General features: G+C 52.5%; 7 protein-coding genes across 7 annotated transcripts; 1 reads left to right on the top strand and 6 right to left on the bottom strand.

Moving 5' to 3' along the window:
• Positions 1-572: 572 nt before the first annotated feature.
• On the bottom strand, positions 573-3,969 carry P168DRAFT_39458 (uncharacterized protein). Its single transcript, XM_024841916.1, has 2 exons — positions 3,108-3,969; positions 573-3,000 (listed from the first exon to the last, which is right to left on the bottom strand). The coding sequence occupies exons 1-2, from the start codon at positions 3,503-3,505 to the stop codon at positions 789-791; spliced, it is 2,610 nt and encodes an 869-aa protein (XP_024690571.1). The 5' UTR covers positions 3,506-3,969; the 3' UTR covers positions 573-788.
• Positions 3,970-11,776: 7,807 nt separating this feature from the next.
• On the bottom strand, positions 11,777-13,040 carry P168DRAFT_320545 (putative C6 finger domain protein; the record flags this gene model as incomplete). The annotated part of the gene is made up of 3 exons (XM_024840372.1): positions 11,777-12,435; positions 12,508-12,843; positions 12,923-13,040. 3 exons carry the CDS (start codon positions 13,038-13,040, stop codon positions 11,777-11,779), a joined length of 1,113 nt encoding a protein of 370 aa, XP_024690570.1.
• Positions 13,041-15,647: 2,607 nt separating this feature from the next.
• On the bottom strand, positions 15,648-19,347 carry P168DRAFT_306213 (uncharacterized protein; the record flags this gene model as incomplete). Its single annotated transcript, XM_024839007.1, has 5 exons — positions 19,125-19,347; positions 17,233-19,055; positions 16,250-17,158; positions 15,773-15,786; positions 15,648-15,721 (listed from the first exon to the last, which is right to left on the bottom strand). The coding sequence occupies exons 1-5, from the start codon at positions 19,341-19,343 to the stop codon at positions 15,648-15,650; spliced, it is 3,039 nt and encodes a 1,012-aa protein (XP_024690569.1). The 5' UTR covers positions 19,344-19,347.
• A 602-nt stretch (positions 19,348-19,949) lies between these two features.
• On the bottom strand, positions 19,950-21,039 carry P168DRAFT_328972 (dienelactone hydrolase family protein). The gene is made up of 4 exons (XM_024841405.1): positions 20,935-21,039; positions 20,812-20,882; positions 20,713-20,760; positions 19,950-20,658 (listed from the first exon to the last, which is right to left on the bottom strand). Exons 1-4 carry the CDS (start codon positions 20,961-20,963, stop codon positions 20,051-20,053), a joined length of 756 nt encoding a protein of 251 aa, XP_024690568.1. The 5' UTR covers positions 20,964-21,039; the 3' UTR covers positions 19,950-20,050.
• Positions 21,040-21,380: 341 nt separating this feature from the next.
• Positions 21,381-22,591, bottom strand: P168DRAFT_272799 (hemolysin-III family protein; the record flags this gene model as incomplete). Its single annotated transcript, XM_024835336.1, has 3 exons — positions 21,381-21,642; positions 21,726-21,953; positions 22,010-22,591. 3 exons carry the CDS (start codon positions 22,589-22,591, stop codon positions 21,487-21,489), a joined length of 966 nt encoding a protein of 321 aa, XP_024690567.1. The 3' UTR covers positions 21,381-21,486.
• Positions 22,592-23,162: 571 nt separating this feature from the next.
• P168DRAFT_328970 (IPI1/TEX10 family protein) lies at positions 23,163-24,336 on the top strand (the record flags this gene model as incomplete). Its single annotated transcript, XM_024841404.1, has 3 exons — positions 23,163-23,216; positions 23,266-23,338; positions 23,426-24,336. Exons 1-3 carry the CDS (start codon positions 23,169-23,171, stop codon positions 24,334-24,336), a joined length of 1,032 nt encoding a protein of 343 aa, XP_024690566.1. The 5' UTR covers positions 23,163-23,168.
• A 797-nt stretch (positions 24,337-25,133) lies between these two features.
• On the bottom strand, positions 25,134-26,356 carry P168DRAFT_312237 (uncharacterized protein; the record flags this gene model as incomplete). The annotated part of the gene is made up of 3 exons (XM_024839557.1): positions 25,869-26,356; positions 25,228-25,802; positions 25,134-25,181 (listed from the first exon to the last, which is right to left on the bottom strand). The coding sequence occupies exons 1-3, from the start codon at positions 25,951-25,953 to the stop codon at positions 25,134-25,136; spliced, it is 708 nt and encodes a 235-aa protein (XP_024690565.1). The 5' UTR covers positions 25,954-26,356.
• Positions 26,357-27,193: the final 837 nt, after the last annotated feature.

The raw sequence follows: 27,193 nt of genomic DNA, 5'->3' as shown, positions 1-27,193 counted from the left end.
GGAAACAATCCGAAAATCAATCTTAAAATGAATAGTGTAAAGTCCAAGAAATATACCATAGTCAACGACCAAAGAAAGAATCAAAACAGATCTACGACTACTCATCCCCACCCCTACAACCCCCCCAAATATATCGCAAAAACAAAACCTCGGAAAAGCAATCCGTCTATTCATCCTGCCTAGTAATCGAGAAAAGGAAAAGAAACAAACATGCGCACTTCTGCCCGGTATCCCTGACCCAAAACAAAACACAGAACAAAACCCCCAGCTCCGAAATCGCAGGATTCTCAAAAGTCACACAAAACAAAGCAAGGCAGAGTCGGGACCGGGACAGACGCGGTTGTATCGAACAGTAATCAGCAAGAAAACGCAGAGAAAGGATGAGAAAGAGAAAAAGATGACCGCCAGATGACAATGAAGACTGCGGCGAGAAGCCCGCAGGGAAAATGCCGACGGCTGAGACATCGAGATCGGGTCGTGCAGTAAGAATAGCTGTCGCATGGAAGATAGCATCAATGTATCAGATGAAAACGAAAAGAAAATGAAAAGAAAACATCAATCGTGTATGTTGGCCAACCCATCATGAACATGGCTTCGCTTCTCTGAAACCCCGAGAAATAGATCCACGGGCAATCCAAACTCCGGCTCGTCTAGCGAGAACTCCTCCTGCGGTGGTCATCAAAGGTCTATCGTTTCGTGGCGTGCGTCAACAGGAACATGCGAAGGGATGGAAGTGAAGAAAAGAAGATGGAAACGGATCAAAAAGAAGAAAGAAAAGAAGGAAAAGATTAGAGACTCATGGTGAGCCATTCCCACTCCTGACTCGCCCCTTGGCCACCCGCAATGCTGTGGTTGGCCGGGTTCACCGCCGCCGGGGGCATGGCCGGCGCCAGCGGTACCACCTTGGACCGCCCCGAGGGGCCGCCCTTGCTGGGGTCCTCCATCTCGTCGGTGGCCTTCTCCAGCCGCCGCGGGCGTTTCGGAGCCACCGACATGGCGGCCCGCGCCTGGCTGGCTTGGCTCGGCGGTGGGCCTCCGGCAGACGCAATCGTGCTGGTGGTGCTGGTGGAGGTGGTGGTGGGGGTGCTCGTCACCGGCGTGGCCTTGGGAGGCGCCGCCGCGATGGGGACCACCCCGGGCGCGCGTCCGGCCGGGCCCGAGGACCCCGCCGGCGGCGATTCCGACGTCGTGGCGCTCTGAGTCCGGCTCGACAAGGCCGACGGCGCGGCTGCCTGCGGCACCGAGTTCTTGCGGGACGACTTCTTAGAGGACCGCGAGGTGCCCACGGCGATGGCGTTGGCGCTGCTGCGGTTCCGTTTTTTGATCACGTCCGTCTTCAGCGAGAGCGGCCGCACGACCCCATGCAGCTTGAGGAACAGCCCGCAGGCGTTACACAGCGGCTGTCCTTCCGGGTTGCGGCGCCACAGCGGCGTTGTCTGCGTGAAGCAGTTGGTGCACGTCGTCGGTCCGTTGCCGCCCGGTTCACCACCGCCGCTCCTCGGGCCGCCGGGGCTGGCGGGTCGGGACGGGGCCGCGCTGCTGAGCCCCGACTCGGGCGGGGTGTTGGGCGACGTGTGGGACGAGCCGACGGCCATGCTCTGTCGCATCAGCTGGGCCGCGTTGGGCGTGGACGAGGTGCGGGCGATCTTCGGCCGTCGCGGATCCTGCTCACGGTTCCGCACCTCGCTGACCGACGCGGCCGAGCCGTGCGTGCGGCCCAGGCTGCCGCCCGGATTCCAGTCCGCGGGGGTGTCCATCATGTCAGCGGACCCAATCGTGACGTGCTTGCGATGCTGTCCGAAGCCCGGGAGGGAGTGGAAAGAGGCGGGAAACTGCGTATCCCACTGCATGCCCGCGGCGATCTCGGAGTCGTCGCCGAAATCCGTCGGCATCGCGAGACCGGCCCGCCCGACGCCGGGATCGTCGTCTTCGTTGTCCGACTCGCCCCCGAAGGAGAACATAGCGGCGTGGGAGCCGGGCGTGAACTCGGTGGGATTCAGCACGTGGGTGGGATCGACGTGTTGGGGCTGCGGGATCGGGTAGCTGGGGGAATGGTGGTTTTGCTCGGGGGTGCTCTGGTTAAACACGTAGCGCGGCTGCAGGGACGCGGAGAGGTTGGAGCGCTGGGCGATGTAGGGAGGGATGCGGCGCTGCTGCTGCGGCTGCTGGTGGTGGTGGTGGGACCGCGACTCCAGGGGCATGTCAAAATACATGTTCTGCTCGCCATCGTAGGCCGGTTGCGGGGTCGACGCCGTCGACTGGTAGCCGGAGGCGGGTGGCGAGAAGAATTCGGTGGAGTTCAGGGAGGAGGCCAGCGGGGTGTTGGCGTAGAGGTTTCCAAACGCGTTGCCCGAGTTCATCGGCGACTCGCTCGGAGAGAAGGTGAACTGGGCGGCATAGGGACCGGCGGACGACAGGATCGGATCCTCGCCCAGGTTGAAGGTATCGAGGCCGAACGGCACGCCCGGCGAGGGGTGGTGGCTATGATGAGTCGGATGATGGAGGGCGAAGCCCGAGGACGACGCATCGAGGGCGTAGTCGGGCACCCCGGCGGACAGATCCGGATCGTGGGCCAGCATGGCGTTGGACACCGGCGGCACCTGGGGCGAGGACTCGGCGGGTCGCTTACGGGTGGGCACCTGCAGACCGTAGAACTGACGCTCGTCGATGGAGGTCTTCCGCACGCGCCGCGGGACGTAGCCAAACTCGCTGTTCTTCCGCGGGTCGTGGGCGGGCTGGGGGAGGGACGCGGGCACGGGCGTGACCGACCCACCCATCTGCTCCCGGCGAGACTTGATCGGGATGGCGCCGGCCATCTCGGCGCGGGTGTTGGCCGGGGACACCTGATCGGAGGGGGATTCAAAGGGCACGATGAAATCGTCGAGGCTCATGGGATCGGTCGGGGCTTCGGAGGCGGCCGTGGCGGTCGGGACTGCGTCGGAGAGACGCAGCTGGGCGATACCACTGGGGCCGGAGGTGCTAAGATTCCTCACGGGCGGTCTACTCCATCCAATGGTGAGTCACGAAGCAAGGGAGATGATGGGGTCATGCGCTGGTGTGGCGAACCACACCAGCGGCCCTGTTTCCGCCAGAGGAAGGAGACATACCTGAACTGCTGCCGTCGTTCCAGTTCTTGTCGCTTCAGACTTACGGCCATCATGCGCCAGGTCAGGTTCTCCATGCGTTCCTGGTTGGGGAGCTGCGACTTGGTTCTAGAATATAGCTTCCATATCTGGGTGGCCAAAGGATCTCGTTTCTGCTGTTCATCGGGGCTGTCGACGGAGCCTCGTGGCGTACCGGATTTCCACTCGGGAAATAAGGAATCTTGGAGCAAGCCGTCTTGGAGACGGGCGGAGTCCGGGGGACTGATGGGGGAGTCGAAGGAGAAATCATCGGAGAGTTGCGAGGCAGGATCGCGATAGCCAGCGCGGCCAGCGTCGGGGTAAGCCGCGGGTTGAGTCGGTCGCACGCCCCCTAAACCTTGTCCGAGGGTCAACCCGGACATGATCGTGCGAACCTCTCTGATTGGAGGTCGACGAAGATCGGGGGGGGGGGAAGAAGGGGGATGAGGTGGGTGTGGTAGAGATGACGATAAGGCGGGTTGGACAGAAGTGATAGGAGGAAGGGCAGAGAAACGCACGATAAGCCGGAATTGGGAGGGGTGGGTGCAGAGAAGCTAGCGGTCAATGGGAGGGAACCACCAATTTCCGGCACCAAAAAAATAAGAAAAAATAAAATAAAAAAAATAAACTAACGAAATGAAAAAAATCAAATAGAAAGTTAAATCAAAGGGAGAGGAAGTGGGAGAGTCGAGAGAAAAAGAGGGAGGGAGAGAGAGAGGGTCCGAGATGAGTGAAGAACGAGGCAGCACCAGAGAGGGGAAATAATTGGGGGCGCACGATTGGCCGCGATGACCAGCGCAAGCAAGGGCCCAAATGGAGTAGAGATGGGGAATGGAAGAGGAAGAAATTCCAGACTACCGCCGTAAACGAAGGACGGTCCAGGGTCGGATAGTTAATTATAATTAGTCTTGCAGGTGGCCGAGGGTGCAGGAGGCTAGCAGGGCCTAAAGTTTCGCCAGGCTGGAGGTTAGTGTTGATTACTGGAGGAGGAGTGAAATCCATGGATCCTTTCTTCTGATATTGATGGATCGAAGGGGAGGAAGGGGAGGAAAGGATAGTCAGTACCTGGAGAGGATTGATGATGAGGTTGATGGAGAGAAACCAGTCAATCTGATGAGGGATCGATGCAGATGGGAGAGTCGCGTGTAGAAGTGCAGTAGGCAGGATGGAGTAGTAGCAGGAAGAGTATACGACGCAGCCGATCCCGTGCACCGGATTGGAATGGGAACAATGATGTATCCCTCTTTGCTTTTCTTTCTTCTCCTTTAATCTTTCCTGATTAAAACATAAAGTGGAAAAACAGTTTAACGAGCTTTGATTTTCTTTCTTTCTTTCTGTCTTTCTTTCTTGATTCCCTTTCTGTCTGATTGACTGTGACTCAGAGGTTAAAAATTCAATGGACTGGAGGGGCTAGACCCTCCAGGCGCACATGGTCAAGCCAGAACGATGCAATGGATGTCACGAGGGATTGAACTGGAGATATCCAGATTCAGCTGGATGGAATTGAATGAGAGAGACGGGAGGAAGAAAGAGAAAGAGAGAGAGAGAGAAAGAGAGAGAGAAAGAAGTGACGGGCAGGAGAGAATAAGAAATGTTATGCTGGATGGAGGATGCAGTGGAGGAGAGACGAACGCGGTATTACTGGTCCGTACTTTACACCGTCCAATTCTGATGGGAACAGCGGGAACCAGAAAATCAGGCTCAGTATCTGGATCTACTAATGATACCTTGTACTTATACAATTATTATCAGTCTTATTCATTTTGTTTTGAATCTACCTAGACTCATAGAGATCTAGTTTATATTGTATTCATCTCTACATCATCATCTACATATCATCATCTCCATCTAATCCGGATTGTTCTCCATATAAACATATAATACCATACCCCGTATTACGCATACCGGTGGCAAGACAGCGGAATCGGCCGCTTGCACGCCGGACCCACAATATCTGGACTGCAGTAGTCGACCCTCCCCATCTATCTATTAATCAATCCATTATATCATGACCATGGTCATACTATCATCTCCTCCTTCTTCCTTTATACCTACTGGCTACACATTCAGACCAGATTAACAATCTAACAATCCCGATCACTAAATTAAAATAAACATGCCATCCCCACTTCATCAACCCCCCCACCTCGTATAAACATAAACAAATAAATAAATGCTAAATAATAAACACGGAGTCGGGAAACCCGCCGGACCGAATCATCCCCATCGATTGGGTTTATACCTACCTGGGTTCAATGAACCTAAAGTACCTACCTAGATGCAGTGCATCTTGGTCGGGTTCGATCACCCAATGATCGGGCCTCGATCGTTTTGGCCATGGTTTACTTCTATATTATACATACCTGGTAATATGGGGGTACTTTCTTTCCAGCGTGGAGGATTACTATGTATACCTACATATGCAGGAGACCCTATAACATCGTCTGTACTACATCAGTGCCTACTGAGAGTACGTCATCGCAGCAATGACCAACCTAGCAATACAATATATTGAAAGAAACAAAAAAGGAAAGAACGCCATCCGCATTCATCCTCCACCAGCACAGCCATAAAGCTTGTCCCCATAATCGTACCTAAAACATGAACAACAACCTTACACTACTACAACCCACCTCACCCAACCAGACTCCAACCCTAACAGACATGACAGACAACCCCCATCCCACCCAATCCAACCCACCACAAGCTTTATCACAAGCCTACACCAGTAAAGAAAGTAGAAAAAAAAAGGTAGAAATCCATCCCCACGGTGGGTCTGGGTCGAAACCAAAACCGCCCAGCTCATTTCATGCAGACGACCCAGCCGAGTCTAGCAAACCCGACTTTTCAGCACTGGGCGGACTCGGGGCCGTTCTCCGTGGACATGACCGGGTCTACTATAGCCGAGAGACAATGTACTGCACTAGGGGTTTAGACTAGTAGGGCTCGGTAGTGGGAGGAGGATGAGGAGGAGAACTAAAGTACGTGCTAGAGTTGGTGGGAGGTGGACTAGTGATAGCCTAAATAGCTTACTTTGTTGTACTTTGTGGTCGGGGTTTACTTTTACTTTTACTTTTGACGTATTTGAGGTCGGTGGGACTGATTGACATTTAAAGAAAATTTAAGAATAAATAAGGATAAATAAGGGTAAATAAGAATATGCCAGAACATATAGAAAGAATCAAATTACTAAGTACGTGAAAGATCAACTGCCAAGCTTAAATAAAGTACCCAAAAGAAACAGAATCGAACAAAAGGAAACAAAGAAACAGGGAAAGAGAAAGTTAAATTTCACTGAACCAAAATATGGGTCGGGGTTGGATTGTTTCCAGGTAGTAATTGTCTTTCTCCGTTCATCGGAGAGTATCCATCTAGTCACCGGTGTAGAGGTTAAGACTCCGGATCTAGGAGGAAAGGAAAGAAAAGGGAAAGATAGATAGAGGATGGTGGAAAAATCACTAGGGGCGGGGCGGACGAGATGAACGGTTTTGGTGGGTTTTGTTGGTTCGGGGTTCTTAGTTGTCTAGGTGCCTTACTATTATACTATACTGCTGTATAGCGGAACCATCTAGCTGGTCTGCTCCTTGAATCCTCACCGGTAGTAATGAAGAAGACGGAAAACAATTCCCATCTCCGATCCCAACTCCGAAAAACAACGGAAAAGTAGACCAAAAGGAAGTAAAAGTGGAAAAGAAGCCGGAAAAGAAGAAGAGAAGGATGCGCTGGCCCCAGAGGGCTCCAAAGCTATACCACTCTCCGTTCCTATCTTACCCGATAGACGTACAGACCTGGTATTGTACCTCCGTACGGTAACACTGGTCATGGCATTTCACAGGGTACGACCAGCCCATGTCGGTACCTACTAAACCTTCCCCTCCCGGTAAAGCTCAAAGATTCAGATTGATTCGAGCCCCACTTTGGATGGTCTTGCGGGGCTCTTGTCATCTAACCGGGAGGTTGTCCATCGCAGGGGCCCTAACCTAAAAAGGGTAGTAGTAGGTGCTGTTTGCTGCTTGCTCTGCTGTTAGTTTGGTGGACGCTGGTTAGGCTGCTGGTCAAAGGTGATGGATCGGTCACCGCCGTCATCAGCATTGCTTGATCAGCATTCCTTTTCCGGGTTTGTGGGCGAAAGGATCTTCCACATGTCTTGTCCACGCACTTTCTGCTCTTCCTTCCCGGTCGGTCCCATTCAGCTGTATTAATGGCCGTGTTGATGAGGCTGTGAGAAAGCGACAAATAATCAGGGAGGGATCATCGAAGCCGGAGCGATTGTCCCCGGACGTGGCAACACGGCAACAGGCAACAGGCAACAGGCAACCGGCAAATGTGAAAACCGCCAAGCTGGAGGGTCCAACGCCAATCCATTGGCAGGGCTAACCATGAGGGGATTAAAGTGCGACTCGCAACGAAGCATTGTCTAGCGCCAGCTCTGAGCACAGCTCTAGCCCAGCTCTGGCACAGCTCCAAGCACAGGACAGCTATGGGTGTTAGTATCCGATGGTCAGCTATTTTTCGAGACAGCTATTCGAGCCTCTCGAAGGGTTTGCCAGCTGAAGCCGACCAGCCAGCCAGCCAGCCCCACAGAGGATTAGGATAATATCGAGGATGGACCACGAGGGGGCCCACCGCCACTAGCAGGCTAACAGGCTAACAGCAGCAACTGTGGATTGATATTCGTGGGTAAACGACAATCCCAGATAAACCCTCCAGATAAGCTGATAAGAATGTAATTAGCCGTGGTCATCAATGATAGCGATAATCATGTTGTCAGGGGAATTGGAAACGGAAAATCCCCATGATTTGCAAATCGTTCCTAAGACGGAAGTACAAAAGTACCACCACCACAGAAGTCTATATCAATAAATTAATGAAAAGAATGAAAAAGATTCAAACCCTGTCAGCCGGTTTGGATCGTAAACTCGATTCATGGCAGCAGACTGCACTCCGCCCACAAGGGTAATCCAGAAGCGAGAGGAGGAGGGGAATTGAATTGAGTGGCGACGCCTCATCGGCCCACCAAACCGCTCCAATCCTTAGCGCAACGGCCACTGCTCAAATCAAATCAGCATTCACTTCACAGAGATAAATTAATCCAATCGTCATAAGCAAACAATGCCTATCCGACGTCACAAAAAACATACCAACGACGATAGATAATCCATCGATCGTTCGCATCGCCCGCAAAATAAATAAATAACGATATTAAAACACCAGGGTGCCTCGGCTGCGTTTGGGCACGGAATTGTCGCTGTCGCATCCGGTGGAGCCACTACACCGTTCTGGAGCTAACTCCAATGCTCCATATTGAATACGGAGTAGTCAGGGTCAGTCCCGAGTATCGAACACTATCTGACACCTTCGCCATCGTGAAGATCAGGACGACAACGCCCTGGAAGATCCCGGCGACTGACGTAGTCATTGCTGGACAAAGGCGGCCCATGCAGTGGATATCTGGAGAAAAAAAGACCAGTCAGTGACCGTCGTCGTCCCACTGGAGGAGCCACGCTAGTTCGACGCGGAGCAGTCTGGCGATCGTCCCGGTGGTAGTTAGTGACGATGATGTCAGGGATCAAGCCAGCTGGCGACAGCCTTCTTCTGTATCTGTATCGGACGATTGAAACCCATCGCCATCCCGGGAAGAAAAGTAAGGTTTCAGGATGCATCGAGCAGGGGTTCGAAACGGGCTGTGCCGTCCGGAGCAATTGGCTGGCTGGTAATATCGAACGGGGAGCGTGTTTGCGATCATCGTGCAAAATCATGTCGGACGGAAAGTAATCATGACCATTTTGGTTGGATGCAGCGATCATCCCACCATATTCTCTTTTTTCTTGTCTTTTCAATTCTTTGGTTTTTTTTTATTCCATAGTCTTTTGGTGTGTTATTTCTTTTTGCGGATTGTCCCCCTGGTAGTGTTGTAGCAGCCAAGAATTGTACGCGGGTGCGGCGGATCGGATGGAAATGCAACTGACTAGCAGTTAGTAGTAGCCGGGGGGAACCGAGCACCGGGCCGCGAGGCGTGCATGCGGCGTGGCTTTAAAAAGATGGTACCCGCTGTTTTTCACATTAGAGTGGTGGGAAAGGATCAGAGAGGTAGTGAGCTGCGTAGGCTGATCTAGACCTGGTCAGATTGTGTGGTGGTGATGGTGGTGGTGGTGGTGGTGTCGGGGGATACAGGCTGGATATGTGGTACCCACTCCTTATATACCTCGGGGTATATATATATATATATATAAAGAAAGGCAGAAAAGATAGACGATAAGAAACAATAACAGTAACTGACCAGATCCAAAGCAGATACTCACCCAAAAGTGTCAAATATCAATCACACAAACAAACAGCGAGTACAGGGGAATAGAAGCATTATGTACTGCTAACAACAGTCGGTCAAGATCGGGCAGGCAACAATGTTAACCGCACAGCTTCAGATAAGAAGACGGGAAGACACACGTCATGTCGGTCACGTCAGCGCAGGATGGGAGACCCTGTCGTTCATCGGTGGTGGTTTATCTTTGAGGGATGATAAGGGTGATGGAGGAAATTGGCTGGGTAGATAGATAGGTGGGTAGTGCTGTAGATGAGTTGATATATTGATTTGAGGGGTCACGCCGCGGAAATACAGAATGCTGTTCATTTTGAGAGAGGTATCGGAGTGAGGTGTTTGAGGACCCTGGTGATAGTTGTCTGGCTTAAGGTTGGATGGACTGGGTGGGAGATAGCTTGGGGGGTGGTTATTGGTTACTCTGGCTTACAGCTGGCACTCTCCTGCTGGACTTTATTATTCCGTCCTACTACTACTACGAACTGTACTACTCTACTGCTACAAGTAGAGGTCAGGGCCCTCCAGATAAATAAAAGGTCTATAGATAGATATAGAGACACCCCCATTACTCTAGACCTATATACCATATCAAACCTCGCCCATCCAAGCAAGAACCAGCAAGTATATCCAACTCACCATAAACCTACCACATACCACGTACTGCATACATCGTTCCAGTCCCAGAATACAGCATAGTATACAACATACTCCCGAAATACTCGACTCCCTCCTCACATGACTTCAACATCATAGGAAGAACCAATTAGGTAGGTTTAACGAGTTACCTAGGTAGCGGTGTGCACACGCTACATACTGTATACTGCATACGCACATGTATATACTACGGTACCGACCAACCTACCTACCTAGTATACACATACTGCATAGCAGCAAATAGATAATAAACAACACTCCTCTCGCCCCTATAATATGGACCTAGTACGTAGTACCCAGACGTAGCTTTCTACCTATCTACAGTATCTACAGTATCTACCAGTAAGCAAGCTATCCATGCAAACATCTATGCCCAAAACAGGCGAATCGAGAAATGTAAGATAAAACAGTAGGCTCTGTATGGTCTAACTCATATGTATCTTCAATTAATTGGATACTCCCGTGGATGGGTTGGTACTTATCACTCACCTCCTTCCAGCTACTTCCACCCTTAAAATAGTGTACAGCGCTGCTCTATCAGTGTATGTATGTATAGCTTGTGTTGTATGTTGGTAACCTACGTTTACTACCACCTATCTAATCTACCTACCTACGTACCTTGCCTAAATACCTAACTGGGTTGCATACCTTTATCTGGATATGTATGCATAATATGCCTATACCCTATTGTAAGACGCTGTGGAACATAGGTATAGGAGTATGATAGACTAGCTTGCTAAAGAAGAACGAGGTCATTCAAGACTGTCCCATCGTGTAACACATATGATACATAAATAATATAAAAATAGATAGGTGAATCGGAAGATAAGTGTAAATACCCAACATGGCATCGTAATCTAGTCAGACAAACACTATAAAGCCCAGCCGTCTCTCGTTCAGTCCCTTCCATTTCCTTCTAACTCCCACTTCTACCTATCTATCACGAAGATGATCTGCAAAGATACAACCGGTCTAGCCCGTGGCAAATAATTGAAACATACATACACACATACACATATATAGAAGATAACCCAATCTAGTCTATAGCAGATAGGTAATAAACACAGTGGAAAACAGAACGGAAGACGGCGTGAAACATGAGATGGGGTATAGATCTCCCAGAGAGTAGACCATGCAGGATGTATATAGATAGATAGATAGGTAGGTAGAATCAGACTCCGTTGGACCAGGGTATAGCTGGATATAATGTAAAGCGGGACGTGATAGGTTAGTATCCCGGTTCCCGGTGTGTATATATAGTATATAAATAGACTGGGGTCACCCAATCGGTCTATCGCCAGGCGTTGCTGAACTCAACTCGTCCAGTGGCGTGGACAGCGGACTGCAATGCCGAAAGCAGACGACGGGTCTAGCCAAACCGGAAAGAAAACAAAGATAAATCGAACGTTTGCCGAACGGAGATTCTTTCTAGAGCAGTTTCGACCGATTCGAAACCAAAGTAGGTAGGTTCTGTGCAAGAAGCGAATAAAATGCCACCCAAAACAAACCATCTGCGCCCGCTAATAACAACTGCAGATTTAAAGTGTCCAATGAAAGATAAACAAAGGAAAAAAGAAAAAAAAAAAAAAAAAAAAAAGGGTTCAAAAAGAAGAGTGGTCAGAGAAAAAGTTGAAAGTGGCCATGAAATCTAGGCCAGTCTACAAATCGGCCGGTCTAGTTATCACCCCGGAGACGCCCCCGGATGCCCATGTCCCATGGGTGGTCCCCCGTTGAACGGCGGTTGCTGTGACGGATCGCCCGCAAACATGGGGTACTGCACCATGTTCATCGATGACATGCCGTGGACGTCTGGCCAGCCCGGGAATCCCACCGCGGTTGGTTGGCCCGGGTAGGAGACGGACATCACGGCCGTGGGGAGATCCGACGGTGGAGGGCTCTGCGGGTGGACGGGGCCGCCGGTGAAGGACTGCGCGGGCTGGTCACGCGGCGTTTGAGGTCGGGGGCATGGGCGGATACGAGTTCGGATTCGGGGGTAGGGCTGCGCGGTCATGTCTGGCGGGGCGGCGAACGGCATGGATCGCGGGGGTATCTGCCAGACGGAGCCGTCGGGCTGGAGGGTGTACGTTGAGGCCGGGCTGAGGGCTTGGGTCTGGGAGGGGACGGTGGGTGTGCTCGGGATGGTGGAGGGGGCGGGCACGGGGGCCATGGCGTTCGGGGGTGGACTCCACATGGCGGGGGGCACACTGTTCATCATGGCCTGTTTCCCGCCGGCCATGTTGGCGAGCAATTGCGGATCGGAGATGGTGGTGAACTCGTCCCACGGGACGGAGGGATCTAACGGGGGAGCGGCGGTGAATTCGGCGGACCCTACCGGCGGGCCTGATCCCCATTCTTGGTCAGTCACTGGGCGTGTGGGGTTCGGTGTCGGGGCAATAGATGGGCGCCACCAACCTGGTACGAAGGATGCCATGGGATCGGCGGCAAAGGCGCTGGGGTTGAAGGTCGTTCCGTCGGGGCCGGAGCTCAGCGGCATGGGGGGGTAGGGAAAGAATGCGTCGGGCTGGTCGCTACCACCACCGCCCACCGGTGGGGGCGAGGAGGAGGCGGTGGAGGGGTCGGTGGAGGCGGATTCGAGTTGGGAGTTGGGGCGCGACTTCTTTTCGACGGGGGGCTGCTGGTCGACGGGGTAGAACTGGCACTCCTTGCGCAGGCGGATACAGTTCTCGCAGCGACCCTGGGCGTCGCCGGCCGCGACGAGACATCGGATCTTCCGCCGTCGGCAATGGACTGCATTTCGCATGAGTGACCGGGAAACATTCTCTAACGGGTCAAAGCATTCTCAGACAAGGGAGATGAGAAGACGCACCACATGCGACCGACGTGCGATGGTACCCGAGTTTATTGCGCTTCTTGTCGGCGGAGGGGTCCATGACGAGGCTCTGGGAGTTGGGGGTGGAGGTCATGCTTTCGAGGACGGCGGGCATCGCTCCAGGGGAGAAGGCGAGGAAGCGGAACCCCAAGACGGAGGGCGCATCAATGGCACCACACCAGCGACGGATGGGGGGATAGGATGGGTGGGTAAGGTCGCGTCGTGGAGTGGACGGAGACTAAGAGTCGCGGAGGGAGGGGATCGCAACGGTCGACCATCTAAACGTAGGCGGGACGGAGATCGCACCGAGAGAACAAAAGGGAAATGGAGGAGAGATAGGGATCTCTCGACGGTGACAGCACAGGATAGACGAGAACGACCGAATGCCCTGAATCTCCGGTGGTTGTAGGGGCAGTCGAAGGATAGGCTGTTAGGATGTTTCAGGCGGATTAGTTGCAGGTCGGCGGAACCCACCCACGACCGGAGTTGCAGGGGACGGTGTTTCGTCAGAGGGTAGGGAGGGGAGAAGGTCGTGAGGAAGGATGCCGGGAGTGGACAAAGAATAAGAGCCGAAAGACAGCCCCAGGAGAGAAAAAGGGAAGAATCAGGAGAGGGGATAGGGTATCATTCGAGTAATATGAGGGTCGACGATGACTGGAGGAGGGAAGCGGAGGGAATGGGTGGAATGTATCAAATGAGAGGGAGTATGTCACAGAAAGTGCAGGGTAAATTGGCCCACGGGGAAAGGGGTGGGGGGGGGGGGAAGTAGTAGTTGGCCCACGAGGGGAATTGGTAGAAGTAATTAGATTTAGATTAGGAGTGTAGTGTTCTAGAAGGATATTCTGGGGGTTAGATTGGATTAGGATGGGATTGGATTAGGGGCAGGGCTGATGGAGTGGAGAGAACAGCATGACACTGGGCTGGTGGATTGATAGATGGATAGAATGGAAGAATAGAAGGGAAGAAGAAGAAGAAGAAGAAGAAGAAGAAGCAGAAGAAGAAGAAGAAGAAGGAGGAGGAGGAGGAGGAAAGAACAGAAGAAGAAAAGAAGAGAAGGGATAATTCATGACCTATTGCAAAATGATATTGATTTAGGCTTAGATGGATCGGATTGACTTTGGCCAATTTAAGCTACGTTGGCGTCAGGGACATGATATAGATATCACTACATACTATTAGGATATAGGCTATGACTAGAATATACGGATAGTATAGAATATTGCTACAGTAGGAAAGACCAGAATACCAAGAAGGTACAAAATCCAACAACAATGGAAGGAAATGAAGATGAGGGAAGATAGAAAGGAAAAGGAAGAATCCACAGTGGATAAGGGTCTGGACGAAAGAGGCAAGTCATCGACCGGATCTCTGGGTGGACAGCTGAACGATGGACCAGAGCTGAATATGCTGATTGACTCCTATCGGTCTATCACGTATAGTATCTATACTATACTATGATACACTATGATGGTATACTATATACTATAGTAGACTATCTCTATATCAGAGATAATGCAGGTACTCCGTAGTATAGTCGTATCGTATAGAGACAGGAAAGGAAAGAGAAGATAATAATAGAAGGACAGGTCAACCCCTGATCCCTTCCACCTCCCCCGTCGGTTCCAATGGGTATCTTGAATCTAACCACCTGAATGGACCAGATCAATATGAGAGTGGAGTCAGGACTTCATTTGCCCAGAGAACGACGTCGAGTAAAGAAGAGAGAAAGAAGTTCGAGAAGAGTTCAAACTAAGATGAGACCCCGATCTAACCCGAACCGGTTAGATCCACCAGAGGAGTCGTCATCAGTTATTTGACCGGACCCCGATGATTGGCCGACCCATTCATTTATCCATCATTTACCCAGATTCCCTTTTTCTTTGATTTGATTTCTTTGTTTGATTTCTTTGATTTGTTTATTAGAATTATTCTATTCTATCTATTTATTTATATACTCTGTTTCCATGGATTGCATTGATGAGATGGTTTCACCATCTATAAATAAGAAAGCACCGCCACAGATCTGTCAAATTAAGGGGTGGGCCGACTCAAGGTTTAATTAGGGATCATATCTGCATCCTAGTCTCTTGGCATGCGAGCATATAAGCTCACCGACTGGCAGTGGATACCATCTTGAGCAGATTGATATCTATGATAATTTCAAATGCTCAGAGTCAGAATTCAGAGAATATGAACAATGGAGCAGAAGAAAATACCTCAAATATCACTAATGAGGACCCTATGGAACAAGGCTACTAGTCTGACCTTATTCTCTCCTTACTCCATAGTCATAGTCATACACCTCTATATTAGATCAAGATATTATTTGTAATTACCACGACTCAGTCAACGTGGAGATTGCTCCTTTCGTCATCCTCATCTTCTTGATCCTTATCCCAGTCTCTCCATTGTAATAGGATCGGTCTCCAGACGGGGTTCTCGCTACGTAAGCGGAGGCTGCGATCGTCGGGGTAATTTTATTCATTCTTATTTGAGGATAATATACTATTATACTATTATACTAGTATACAGTATACTATTATACTATTACACTCGGTAGACTCAGTATACAGATACGTATATAATTTACTACGAGCACGGAGACTCCGTGCTCGTAGTATGCTTAGTATACCAGATGATGACAGCTGCAGGGACTGAACTCAATGCAGCCTCCTGCATGAAGCATGCGAGTCCGACAAATTCTCCGAGCCCCACCTGGACTCTATATCGGCTGTAGCATAAGACGGAGTCCCCGTAGTCTAGAGGACGGGTTTCGGTATGACTGAACCATATCTCCTATATTGATAACGGTTAGTTTTAGTATAACTCTACTGTCTCTACACATACTACGGATGCATTCACTTTATATATAGTAGTTGATGAATAATTATAATATAATCCTCCACGCCGGCTGTTTCACCTCGGCCACTTGGCTGCTTTGGGATCTGACGCTGACCGCGTGTTTTACGTGGCCTCGGCTCTATATCCTTCGAACTTCTTTAGTCCTATTGTACATGTACGCTGGTAGTATGATATATGTTTATAGTTGTGTAGGAGTATAGATAATCAATAATAGATACAAATTATACTACTTGGTAAATGTAGTAACTTTTGATTACCTCTGCACCATACAGGTATCAAACATGATGACCATTATCCACCTCCACTCTCAATCCTATACACAATTACCCTATCCTCGCATATACCATGCTCAAACATATACACTCAACATATACACCATCTTAACATATGACCCCTCAATACCCAACAATCGACGGATTCCGACTCCCCCCCTCCCCAACCCGAATCACAACCTTCACACACAACGCCCGCGCCTCGCGCACACAACACGCCACACAAGTCCGCCCAACCCGTCCCACAATCGCATGGTACCCAACCGCCGCGCACCATGCTCGCGCAAATGTCTCCTTCTCGCGACTCCCCCGCGCATCCACAACCACCACCTCCTCATGGCTGAGCCCAATGCTCTGCGCGAACGACGTCCCCGGCGCGTGCGGGCCCGGCAGCCCATCCAGCCCCACCGTGCGGTACGAGAAGCTGCGATGCAGCGGGTGGCCCGGCAGTCGTCGGTGGTGGCGTAGCTGCGGCTGCTGGCCCTGCTCGCTCTGGTACGAGATGAACCCCGCCGGCGTGCGACACTCGTGGCTGGAGACGAACCGCACGTTGTACTTGAGCGGGAACTGCACGATGCTGGGCTCCGAGAACTGGTGCGAGTCTTCGGACTCCGTCGCCAGGCTGAATGACATCGTTGCGCGCTTGGAGCTCGCGCGGTGCTCGCTGGTGGACTGCAGCGCTGACGGCAGGTCCGTGAGCGTGAGGTCGTCGAAGTCGATCTGCACCCGCGCGGCTTGCTCCAGCGGGGGGTCCTTCGGCAGCGAGAACGTCCCGCTGGTGAGGCCGCCCATGCCGAAGGGCGAGGAGTCGATCGACAGCCGCTGGCCGGCTTTGATGCGCGCTGTGCCCTGCATGGCGGGCGGCTCGAGCGTGTCGACTTCCAGCCAGGTGTCGTCGAGACGGTCGCCCGTGTTGGTGTGCAGCGGGAGGATGGCGCAGCCCATCCACGCGAGGCAGTGTTTGGTGGCGGGGAGGGGGCCAGCACGCGTCCGATCACGCACTCCTTGCTCCACCAGCTGCGGCCGTTGTAGGCGAATCCGCCGTGCAGGTTCGCTAGCGGGCCCAGCTTGGCCATTGCGTCGGGGGTGTTCTCTAACACTGTGCCTAGCAGCACGTGGCTGATCATGTCGCCGGGCATCACGAAGCCCGACAGCCACGTGCGCGACACCCACCCGCCGACGGTGCTGGAGCCGGGGCTCTCGTTCCCCGGGGTCTGGAGGAGAAGAGGCCGGTAGGACCGCGTGCGCGTGTACATGTCGCTTGGTTTGAGGGTCGCCGCCACGTCCTCCGGCGGGGCGTTGTGCACCGGTCGGCAGAAGGCGTCCAGCGTCTGCTGGCTGAGCTCGCCCTCGCCGAGGTTGAACCGCAGACGCTTCTTCAGGTCGTCCATCTGCGGCCAGCCGATCATCTCCGCGAACACGTACAGCCCGACCAGCTGCTGGTCGACGCGGCCTGGGATCAGGTTGCATTTCCACGCCGACTCGGTGTTATCTTGGTTCGTTGACGGCGGCGTCGGAGTCGACGGCCTGTGTCGCAGACTCTCTAAGAACGCCAGGTGGCGGCGCTTCGCGGCGGCCTTTTGCTGCGTCGACCGCACGCCAGGCTGCTGCTGCTGCTGCTGCTGCTGCTTCTTCCGCGGGACCTCGCCAGCCTCGATAACGCCGTAGCTGAAATCAAAACTGTCCATGAACCGCCGCGCGACCACCAGGTCCCAGTCGACCTTCTTCGTCCGCAGCTGGTCGAAGTTCTGCACGTCGCGGGCGGAAATGCTCAGCCCGCCGCTGCGACGGAGGAACCCCACGCGCACGCTCGCGTCCAGTCGGAGCAGCAGCTCCGCCGACAGCAGCATCTGGATGAGGAACCACTTGCGCTCCAGCGACGGGAACACCCACGGCCGGTCACTCTGCGACGAGTCGAAGAAGTCGCCGTCTGCGTGCGGCGCCGACTCCCACAGCAGCTGCCCGGCATGCAGTCGCCAGTCCACATAGCAAAAATCAAACCACGCCCCCGGCGTCGCCAGTACCGTGGTAATCGCCTTGATCTGCGCCTTCAGCCCGCGCGGCTCGTCCACTCCCACGGTCATAAACCGCGACGGCGGAAACAGGAACTTCGTAAACAACCCCGTATACAACTGGCCCGCGCTCTCCACATCTAGAATCGTCCCCGCCGCATTCCCCTCCTTATGCAGGATATCATTGCGCAGCTCCTTCAAAAACTGCAACCTGTTCACAAGCGCCTGGAGCTCGATATCCCTTACCCCAATCCGCTTCCACGCGCTCGGCCCATTATGCAACAGCTGCTTCCGATCATGGTTCGTCCCGTCCTTGCACTGCGCATACGGCTCCCCATGATGCTCCATCAGCTCGTACGCCTCAACAGCACTCAAGTTCGTCAGCCGCAGCCACCCATTCTGCTGACCGGTCTTCGCCTGCGGGTTGAAAACCGCCGCGTCTCCAACAGGGATCTCCAGGAAGTGGCTGAACCCCACAGTGCCCGGCTCGATCCCGTTCATGGTCAGCATGTTCGGCACCTCGAACAGCCCCACGTCGAACGTCGCCCGCTTCGGCGCCTTCACCTTCGTCCACCGCGTCAGCTGCACGGACGTCTCGCCTTCGTTGACCCATCCCTCGGGCACGGGCAGGTGCGCGTGCAGCGTGCACAGCGTGTAGGTTGCATGCGGCAGAAGCTGTCTGTCCCAGAGGTTCTGGATCGTCGAGTCGTGGTCGTCGAGCGGGAAGATCACGATCGGGTAGTACTGGCGATACTTGCCCTTCTCGAGCAGGAAATACGGCGCCCCGGAGAATATATGCTCGATGTCATCTCGTCCAAGCACAGTGTCAATAGATGTCACGCGGTGATACTCCCCTGCTCGACGCTTCGGCTCGCGCTGAACCTCCGCCTGGATGATGCCCTCTCGGGGACTAGGCGGTGGCGAGGGGACCACGCCTGGTGGTACTGTGATTGCTGGGATTTTCGGTGCTGAATTCGAACGTTTCTATATACCAGCATTAGCAACTTTCCCTCCTTCTAAACCCCATCCCATACTCAGAGGTAATCCACTTACCAAAGGAGGCTCCTCCTTCTCAGGAGGCGGCGACGGCGGCGCAGACGCAGAAACCTTCGACGGCCGGCGCAGCAGACCCTGGAACAAGCCTGATCCTCGCCTCACGCTGCGGAAATCGGGCAGCGAGGTGCGTCTCCGCGCGCGGTCTCTCACTATTCCGTCTTCTTCGGGCTGCGTGCCGCCCGAGATGGAGTGGCGGCGGCCGAAAAAGAGTGGCATGTCGGGTTGGGGTTGGCGCTGGGGATGTGGGGGTTGTAGGTGCGGTTGATCAGTATGACCTTTCAATGAACTGACGGTCAACTGGGTGCGTTGAGAATTGTCGATCGATCGATCTCACGACACGGCCATGAGTCTGTAAGACAGGTATGTAGAAACCGCGTTGATAGCTCGGCTTGGCTTTGTATGTATGTATGTATAACGTGGTCTGGTTTGGCTTCTGGCTTCGTTGTAGGCGCAGGAATACTGAGGTAGGGTATGTAAAGTAAAGCGAAACGAGGGCAAGCTTCGAGGCGACTAATCTACCCACCCACCTAATCCCACTGAAACGACCATTCTAGCCCGGCTGGCCCGACCGGAAGAACAGACCAGCCAACTCACTCTTTCCATACGACATGGGGCCTAACCATGGTGGAAAGAAAGTGTGTGGTTATAGTGGTGACGTCTTCGCGGTCTCGCCGCTGGGTCCACTTGCTTACCGGATGGGGAAGTGTGTTTGCCCTAGGTATCTTTTTCTTTTTCTTATTCTCCATTGCGGTTTTGATTATGGGTTTATGATTGTATGTAGGGATAGATTGAAGTCATTTATTCATTATTTGATATTCGTGTGTTCGCTTTTGTGCCGGGTTGGTTGGTGGTTACAGCGAATGCAAGACAAACCTAGCTAGCTAGCTAAGTAGTCAACATTACAAACACCCCTCCTAAGCAAGCTAAGCATGCTTATGCAAAAAGTCCAACACAGTCTTATACCCCCTCTCATACTCCTTCTTCACCTCGGCATCCTCCAAATCCGAGCGCGCCGCCATCCACCCATGAATCTGCGTCGAGAAAGTCTCCACATAATGCTCCGCCTTCTTCAGATTCGCCCCGAACGCCTCTACATCCTTCGGGTTCTCGTCCTTGGACGCCAACACCGCCATCGGGATCCCCACGGCCTTGGCATCATCCGGAGCCAGCATGGCCGGATGACACTGCACAGCCGCCTTGAACGTCTTGTTCTCGGCGCCGGAGGCAAGACACGCGATCTTGCCGCCCCAGCAGTAGCCCAGGATGGACCAGTCGAAAGTACCGCCGGGAGCGAGCTGGTTAGCTTCTGACACGACGCCCGGGATCTTGGAGAGTGTGTCCGGGGGGGAAGCCTTGGTTTGGAAGAAGTTGCCGAGCTTCTGCTTGTGGTCGTCGGTTTGGGGCGGGAACCAGGAGATGTCTGCTGGTTGGCCCTGGAAGAAGTCGGGCATGAAGACGCGGTATTTTTGGGTGTTGGCGGTGGAGAGGATGTCGGCGCCTTGGATGGTTTGGTCGAAGAAGCCGAAGATGTCTGTTTCTTGTTAGCTGGTTGATAGGGGGGGATATCTTGGGGAGGGGGGCTCACCGTAGACGACTAGGATGGCTTTGGTGGCGGACTCGGGGCCGGTCACGTCTGGTATGGTTAGCGATGTGTAGGTGGAGTTGGGTCGGTTGTTGGACGTACAGGTCTTCAGGCCATTGATGGTCTTGTATTCGCCCTTGGCTTGGTAGCCTTTGGCGACGACGGGGGGGATACTAATGTTGTTAGCTGGCTGAAGGAATCATTGGTGTCTGTCAATATACGTACGAGCAGCAAGCCTTGCTAACACCAGACATGTTGGATGATGAGCAGTGGATGAAGCGAATTGGACGTGTTGTGGTTGAAAGTGGTTTAAAAGACGCGAGGAAGGACCTTCGCAGTGGGATAGTCAGAAGCTGTCGGGAGAGCATTAATGAGAATACCACGGAAACAACGTACAGGATAGTTGTCAGGATGGTGGATCGGATATATAATGGCAGCAGCTGAACTAAGGTACAAGAGAAAAAGAACCGAAGTGTTACAACAGGCGAGATTCCTCGGATGATGCAGAACCCCGCCGATCGACGTCATTTCGGCTGTGCCCCGGTTATGCCGGTGCTGATTCAGCTTAGCATTACCTGGATAAATGTTATTCTATAGTACATTCTGTCGCTCTAGTAATTTACTTCTACACCATACATGGTGTACAGAGCAGCTGTATTTGAAGCACAATTCTGTCCATATCGCTGGATATTAAAAGCCTACCAATCGCCAATTGGTTTTGGTCGAATGTCAAGATAAGACATGCTAACACACCTCATCCCCAAATATAACACCAAATCAGTGAGCACACAACCCGTGGTAACTAAACTCCACGCCCTTCAACAAGCCAGCGACGTGCGCTGCAATGGATAACACCACAAAAACATGCCACAGCGCGTGAGATCCACCCCATAGATCGAACCGGCCGGGGTAAAGGCATTCTGGGAACCGCGTCTGCACACACTCAGTTCTCTGCTCGCCTGAGAAGAACAAACGTAGATAGGTTGTAGAACAGCAGAGGATAAGGGAAAACTCACAATCCATAGCCAACAGCCAAGGATGAGACAGGCTCCCTCGAGGAGATACCATCCCACCCCAATGCCCATCACGTACGCCGTTCCCCAACGTATCCACGCGTGTCCGATGGGCGCAAACGCCGACAGCCCAGTCGCGACGAGGACACCCACTCTGATCAGACGGTGGTCTTCGCTTTTATATCTCGGGCTCAGCAGTACGATGCCCGATAAAATCGACAGAACTGCGATCTACACGTCTAGTCAGCACATTGTAAGGGCATAGTCATGAAACAACAGTGACAGACAAGCCCCCAATAAAAGAACTTTATACGCGGAAAACAGTAGAACCCAAAGTGCAACCCGCTCACGAAGTCACCCATCGTGAGCGCGATGATCCCTACGTAGTCGACTGCCAGCCATACTTCTGCTACCCGCTCGGAGTGGTTGAGAAGCGTGTGGTAGAGGGTTGAGGCGAGGAGGCAGCCTGTTGCGGTGAGCAGCTGCGTGACGATGATGCCCCAGTCGAAGGGGGTTAGTCTGTCGCCGTACTTGGTGACCAGGTAGGTGTAGAGGGTGGAGTGCGTTAGTAGGAGGATGAGGAGGACGGCGGGGACGAGGTGCGTGTGGATGTTGGCTGTTTCGTTGTGATGGGAGAAGATGCTAGCGAGGGAGGTGAGGATATTGTTACTGGAGGGGCGGTAGGAGGTTAGGATGTGAGGGTTTGGGTCTGCCCAGGGAGGGAGGTCTTTGATTTTGAGGAGGTAGTTCTTGGTTTTATCCTTCTCTTTGCATGTATTGTGTTGTTCCTGTTTTCGTCGGGAGGGATGGTTTTGTTCAGCAGACGGCGAGGATGTCGTGGAACGAAGACGAAGAGCGTCTAGAATCATTTTCTCTGTCTCTTGACGTGATGTCGAATGCCTGTGTCGTACTCCGTACCGTGAGACATCCTCGCGGGGAGATGGCCTTATAAAAAGAGGAATCGATCGGCATCTGCCGACGGAAGCGAGCACCCGATGATGGCTGGAAGGTGCGAGGCATCATCACTCTAGTCCTGTGGCAGGAGTGATAGTCGAACTTATTTGCAAGATATACTTCATAGAATGCCTCCGATGACATTCCCTATAGCTGTCTGCATTCTGCATTCCTATTTAGCTTGGGTCCTTCTAGTACATTAACTTGGCATAGCAACGAAGTTGGTAGGACTTGTGTGGACTTATGATCCTATGCCATCGTGTCACCATCTTATATACACTGGTAATTCAAGAGAGATAGAATGGCTAATCGAGCGATCATGATGTTCTTTTTGTAAATCTAGTATCTACTGCTATCCATGATGTTCAAAGGGATATCCCAAAATGGAAACCCGAGCAATCCACGTGACATCACGTGCTGATAGCAGATTTGGAGATAATTTCTTCATCCTCAATTCAACCTCATCTCCACAATTACCAACCACACGTCACAATGGGTGCCAGCACGAAAAGGAAGAAGGAAAAGCAGAAGGACTTTCAAGTACGTTTTCTTCTGCCATCATACCCAACAAAGTCTAACCAGTATGCAGAAAGCCAAGCTGAAAGTCGGCAAAGCCAGACCCAAGCCTGAAAACTTCACTGACACGAGCTTCAAATCGAAATGTATGTTTCATATTATATTCTGTTCTCCTACACAATTCGTTTTGCAAAAAAAAAAAAAAAAAAAAAAAAACCACTAACAGACCACAGCAATCACCCTAAACCAACAATCCCTCACCCTCTCCGCCCCATCCTCCGCTTCCCAATTCACCCATCACCTCTCCCTCCTCACCTCCCGCTCCGACACCCAACGCCGCGACTCCCTCTCCCACCTAACAACAGCGCTCTCCTCGCGGCCCACAAACAGCCCCCCACCCCAACCAACAAGCGTCATCCTCCCGCCTCTCCTCCCCCTCCTCCTCGACAGCGCCAGCTCCGTCCGCACGCAACTCCTCAAACTCCTCCGCGCCCTCCCAGCAACAGACATCCAAGACCATGTCGCGCAGATCCTGCCCTACGTCCGCGCAGGCATGACGCACCTCGCGCCCGACGTGCGTCTCTCCGCCATCGACGCCCTCTCATGGTTGCTCTCTACCGCTGGCCAAGACGTCGTCGCCTGCGCTGGCGGCTGGATCAAAACGCTGAACTGCTTTCTCTCCGTCCTGGGCTGGCACACCGCCGAGAGCGCCAAGTGGTCCGCGAACCGCGCCTCGTTCGGGAAGTCGGGCGCGAAGGGCGGCGGTGTCGTCGTGCGCGTCTTGACCGTCCTCGCTGAATTCCTCAACGCTGGCATCGCCCCGCAGGACACCACCGACTCGGACGTTGATATCTACAGCGAAGCCGGCGGGCCGTGGGTCTTCCCGCTTGTGCAGCCAGCTGCAAACATGGTCGCCGTGGGAACGGCCACGCCGTACCTGTACTTGAATTTGTTCGGGCAGCCGCGCGACGAGGAGGGCGAGATGTACGAGACGCGGGAAGACCGGTTTAGGGTTTTCCGGGAGAAGTTCATGCCTGCTGTTGAGAGGGGGTTGGAGGGGGCGAGGCAGGAGGGAGGCGAGACGGGGAGGGCGTCTGTGGGTGTATCCAAGGTTTTGAAGGTTGCTGTGGAGTATTCGTGTTGATATACCCGGTGGAATACTATAGACACACATGTTATTTTTATTTTCCTGTCTTGCTTTAAACAATTCTTTCAAGCATGTCTTCTCGATACCCGCTACTGCGACTACTACCAGGCAATAAGAGAGGGAGAGAGAGAAGGATGCAGTCCAAAAAGCAACAGACCTATCAATAGAATCACCTAAAGACATAGAATACTATCAAAACGAACAATCAGAAAGCCCTACTACACAATATGAATATCATCCTACTAGATATAGTTAACAACCATACTTCAGGAAAGAGAAGAGAAGAATAGAATAGAACAGATAGAACTAAACAAAACAAGATAAGCACTATGCGTATGCATGTAGAATAAGGTTAGGTTTAAACTACTGTACTTAGCCCTACAGTAGATCTACTTAATTCTACTATTGGTCTTAATTCTACTACTGGTGGCTCTCTGCTGCTCTCTACTCTTTGCTCTCTACAAAAGGCTAATAATAACCAGGTCAATCAAATGGAAGGTCCATTGCAGAAGTAAGATCTCATTCGCTTGAATATATAGTCAATCAATGCTGCTCATCATTCATTCATATTCATCATTCATCATTTAACTATCCAAGTATCATTCTGCTGCTATATAAATCAAAAACAATCATCTCAAAAGCATATATACTCAAATGCAATGCACTGCTTATGACAACTTCCATCCGTCATGCAACCTCTTCCTCATCACCATCACCATACCCTACACTCCCACCTCACACACTCCCCATACCCTCTCCCCCAATCCAATCCAAATAATCCCTAAAACAGAAGATCACTCCCCAGGCAACCTCACATCCCCCCACCCCTTCCCATCCCCATCCTTCCCCCCTCCCTCCTAACCCCCTCCACCCCCCAAATCAACCCACCCAATCTGCTGAACCCCCCAAACCCCCCACCCAATAAACCCCCTCCACAACCAACCGCGCCCAGTAACTCTCATGCGGCGCCCCCTTCCTCCCAGGAATCCACGCACTCGCATCAGGGTGTTTCTCCAAAAAGCACGCCCTCACCTCCTCTTCCCCCTCCTCCCCCATCCCAAAATCCAACCGTTCCAAATACCCGATAAGTGTAACACGCGGTAACCCCGCCTCTGAGCGCGGGAACCCCGGAAACACAGGCGGCGCGGAGTCAACGTGGCTCCACCAGTCCAGCGAGAGAGACAGGTTTGATCCCGCTGCTGCGTTGCGGACGGTTGTTGAGACGGGGAGGGCGAGGAGGGTCGGGTTTCCGTCGTCGTCGGTTGAGCAGTCGGCGATGTATTCGGGGAGGGTGATGGGGAGGCCCGCGAGGGGGTGCGTGGCGGGGAATGTGCTTGCTATGGAGCCTGTTTTTGAGAGGGCGAGGAGACGACGCGCGAGGCGGGTGGATTCGGACCAGGTGGGTGGGGTGGTTGTTTGGATTTCTGGGTTGGTGTTGGGAAGGGTGATTGTGTCGTCGTCGACTGTGAAGGTGAAGTGGGGAGTGTCTATCTCCCCGAGGATAACCTGCCCAGCAGTACTAGTCCTACTATCAACAGGCGTTGCACCAACAAGGCAGAGAAGCGGGTTGAGAGCAGCTAGGATTGGCAATAGGACGGTGAGTGCAGGAGCCATGGTTATCTTGACTGTCTCAGCTGTTTCAGCGGTGAAACAGGAGGAATGGAAATGCTATCGCAGATAGAGTCTGTCTATCTGTCTGTCTGTCCTCTAGCAGAAGACAGTCCTAACCCATGAGATACTAGATAGATAGATAACATCAACAGACGATGTCAAGCAAAGCAAGTGAGGGGAAAGGAAAGGAAGACACCAATCTTATCAGATGGCCCTAACCCAACCCAGCTAGCCAGCCCTCCCAAGGCCGCCATCATATCATATCATATTATCCCGTGACCAACAGCCTGCCTGTATCCCGTGACCATCCATCTATCGTCCTATCCCACCCGAGCCTAAAGCGGTCAAGTCATTTTCGACATCCCAACATCCGATATCTCCCGAGTGAAGTTCTGCCTAGCTAGCCTCAGGCACTGACCACCCACCCACCCCCCTCCCTTCTCCACACTTGCGTGACTGTGACTCATTCGCGACGCCACAGCGCCATCTCTTTCAGTGGAGTGGATGAGGGATGGAATACTATGGAAGTGATGGAACAGGGATGGATCTACCTATCCCTTCTATGAGTGAGTCACATCACGTATCACATGGATGTTGATCAGGCTACCCCCTCCACTACATGTCTATTCATGGAACGTACGTTGATGAACCGTGGTCCGATACGTGAGGCACTTGCCTGTTGGTCCAGATCTTACTGTACTGATATACTATTTGTGTATACTTTCGTAATCCGAAAGGTAAATAAATGTAGGTATACAGATAAATATGTAGATACATTGTAAATCCTACCTATGTGGCTCCAGCTCCGACAACTCCTCGAGAACATAGATTCGACCCAGCCGCCTAGCAGGACGATAAAATCAGATAAAAGAAAAGAATAAAAGACAGTTAAACCAAACCCCCCCCATCCACACACTCCGCAGCAAGATAGACAAAGGAAGTAAAAGTAAAGTAAATGATTGCAAGGCAAGTAAGCTCCCCACATACATCATACACTCGGGGGCTGCCCGCCACCCAACGCCGCTGCTAACTCACTAACCCATCAACTCCCGGTATGTACAAGACGAGAATAGAAGAGTAAAGGCTAACTTTTCCACCGCTTGTCCGCGTTGGCTGCGGCGTCGGGGGCAAGCAGGTCACTCGGTCGACGAGATCCGTCCCATAAAAATAAAATTATGCAATAATGACTTTTCCCTTCCATACAGCAAGGAAAGTAGCCGGTGATAAAAGAGAGAAGGAGAAG

Source organism: Aspergillus campestris (genome assembly GCF_002847485.1).
Source record: "Aspergillus campestris IBT 28561 chromosome Unknown P168scaffold_10, whole genome shotgun sequence".
NCBI lineage: Eukaryota > Fungi > Ascomycota > Eurotiomycetes > Eurotiales > Aspergillaceae > Aspergillus > Aspergillus campestris.
The sequence above is the reverse complement of the archived record's forward strand: the minus strand, read 5'-3'. Positions and strand labels throughout refer to the sequence as shown.

Excerpts from the sequence above, each read along its gene's own strand:
- P168DRAFT_39458 (XM_024841916.1), bottom strand. The coding sequence starts at position 3,505 with ATGTCCGGGTTGACCCTCGGACAAGGTTTAGGGGGCGTGCGACCGACT. Across the intron at positions 3,001-3,107 it reads GAACGACGGCAGCAGTTCAG|ACCGCCCGTGAGGAATCTTA; the intron begins GTATGTCTCCTT and ends TGGATGGAGTAG.
- P168DRAFT_328972 (XM_024841405.1), bottom strand. The coding sequence starts at position 20,963 with ATGTCTGGTGTTAGCAAGGCTTGCTGCTC. Across the intron at positions 20,761-20,811 it reads CATCAATGGCCTGAAGACCT|ACGTGACCGGCCCCGAGTCC; the intron begins GTACGTCCAACA and ends TAACCATACCAG. Across the intron at positions 20,659-20,712 it reads AGCCATCCTAGTCGTCTACG|ACATCTTCGGCTTCTTCGAC; the intron begins GTGAGCCCCCCT and ends AACAAGAAACAG.